This window comes from Sinocyclocheilus grahami, unplaced genomic scaffold (assembly GCF_001515645.1).
Source record: "Sinocyclocheilus grahami isolate Dianchi unplaced genomic scaffold, SAMN03320097.WGS_v1.1 scaffold730.1, whole genome shotgun sequence".
Taxonomy (NCBI): domain Eukaryota; kingdom Metazoa; phylum Chordata; class Actinopteri; order Cypriniformes; family Cyprinidae; genus Sinocyclocheilus; species Sinocyclocheilus grahami.
Window position 1 is genome coordinate 521,172 of NW_015505909.1, and position 2,014 is coordinate 523,185.

General features: G+C 36.8%; 1 protein-coding gene across 1 annotated transcript in view; it reads right to left on the reverse strand.

The window, feature by feature from the left end:
- The window catches only part of LOC107560482 (lethal(3)malignant brain tumor-like protein 3), a 66,875-nt gene that overhangs the window by 41,070 nt on the left and 23,791 nt on the right, over nt 1–2,014 (reverse strand). Inside the window, exon 6 of the mRNA XM_016244667.1 lies at nt 1,841–1,932. Within this exon, the coding sequence (XP_016100153.1) occupies nt 1,841–1,932 (92 nt within the window). The remainder of the gene's footprint in view (nt 1–1,840; nt 1,933–2,014) is intronic.

A 2,014-nucleotide genomic window follows, 5' to 3' on the forward strand; every position in this document is an offset into this window, starting at 1 on the left:
CAGACTATTTAGACAGTACTTCAGTTTTGGTAGTTACCTCAGCGATGGTGAGGACACAGTACATGGATGGGTGTTCAGGGTCGATACCCTCCAGTCTCATGCCAACCCTAAAGCCACTCTTACACTGCGGAAACGACTGATACTGCACACACACACACACACACACACACACACAGAGAGAGTACAGTTATTCACTCCTTATACAGCTCGAGATGCACCAGCAAACAAATGTTCACTAATACAGACGGCTGATAATTCTTACAGTGTATTCAGAAAATATTCAGACCCCTTCATTTTTTAACATTTTATGTCACAACCTTATGCTAAAATGATACACTTCATACCCCATAGTGACAAAACTGTGATAACTTTGCACATTTATTACAGGGTTTCTGCAGGGTTTTCTTAAGACTTTTTAAGACCAAATACAGAAAATATAAGGAATAAATTGAAGGGAACAAAATACATTAATACGGTCCCTAAATGTAGATCTAGTGTGTCACTATTTCAGGGAAATTGCTTTTTTTGTTTTAAGCACTGAAGTGTCCAGGAGAAGGTCACGGCACAATTGGCAGACTGTTTCCAATCTGCAGCATGCAAAGAGGCTCTTTTTTCTGAAAGGCTGCAGTAGCAGCAGGAAATGCAGTGAAGATTGTGACCACCGTTGATTGGTGATGAACATGATGCAGTGATGGAGCCTATAGAATGCAGTTATATGCTCTACAATTCTAGAGATTGGGGCAAAAATGCCCCTGCATGAGATTTTGTCTCATATTCATATAATATGATATAGTTAAGTAATATTATGCAAGCAACGAGAGCAATATCATATGTTTTTGTCCTTAATAGGACAAGTTCAAATGTGATACTGATTTCATACAACAGTTCAATAAATAATAAAGTGTTATATTTTAGACACAATATTGTCTGTTCTTGCTCAATTTTGCCAACAAAAATATTACCTATAAAGCCACAGCAGAACTGTTGTGCATCTCCGAGCAACAAACAGAGGTGATTCGTTTCTGAATGAATCCATGTTTTGAATGAATCAGGTGAATAAAGATTCAATGGTCCATTCATAAAGAGAGCCGTTTACTTCATTCCTGAATGAATCAGACGTTTTAAACGAATCAAATGAATGAATGACTCAATGACTTACTCATTAATCAAGACCCAACCGCCACCCACTGGCAGTTTACGTTTCTTATTTAAAGTGTAATTTTGTTTTAAAAAAATTGTATTTCCATATCAATTACAAAAAAAAAAAAGTTCACCTAAAAATGAAAATTCTGTCATAATTTTGTCACGCCTGTGTCATTTCAAACCTATATGACTTTCTTTCTTTTGCAGAACATAAAAGACAATATTTTTTTAAAGTGTTGGTAACCAAACTGTGTTGGAGCTGCAATAAATGGTCTGTAAATATTTCCAAATACCAATTCAGATGCAGCTTAAGAAAAAAAAAATCATGGCCGTTGTAGCTTAAAAGTTTATGGGTAAAAAAATTCTGTTGAATCAAATAAAATAGTTATTTCTAAAGCTAGACCTATGTTTTGCAATGTCTACTTCATGCTTTTCTCATGTAACACAATAATGACTTCAAATTATCTTTTGGGGGTCATTTCTCAGCCAAATTTTATACGCGATTAATTAGATTAACTAATCATCGCATCGCATAATTAAGTAGATTAAATCGCTTGACAGCCCTCAAAAATATAATCCATATCAACAAAAACTCTATACTGGTGCATCACTAGATATTCATGTATGAATCAAGGTGGAATCAAAGGTAGTGTTCTTTCATAACAGTGGCACTGAACATTAGCGTGTGTTGTCTCACCTCCTTGAAGAGTTTACTGGGGGCAGCGATGGCTCTCTCCTGCTCCAGGTATGAGGCCCAACACCACGCCTTCTTGCCTCCATACGGAACCGCTGCATCATGGGAAACAATTGCAGGTGTCATAGAGTGTCATATAGGTGTCACAGCCATCTGTGAGTGTGTGTGTGTGTGTGT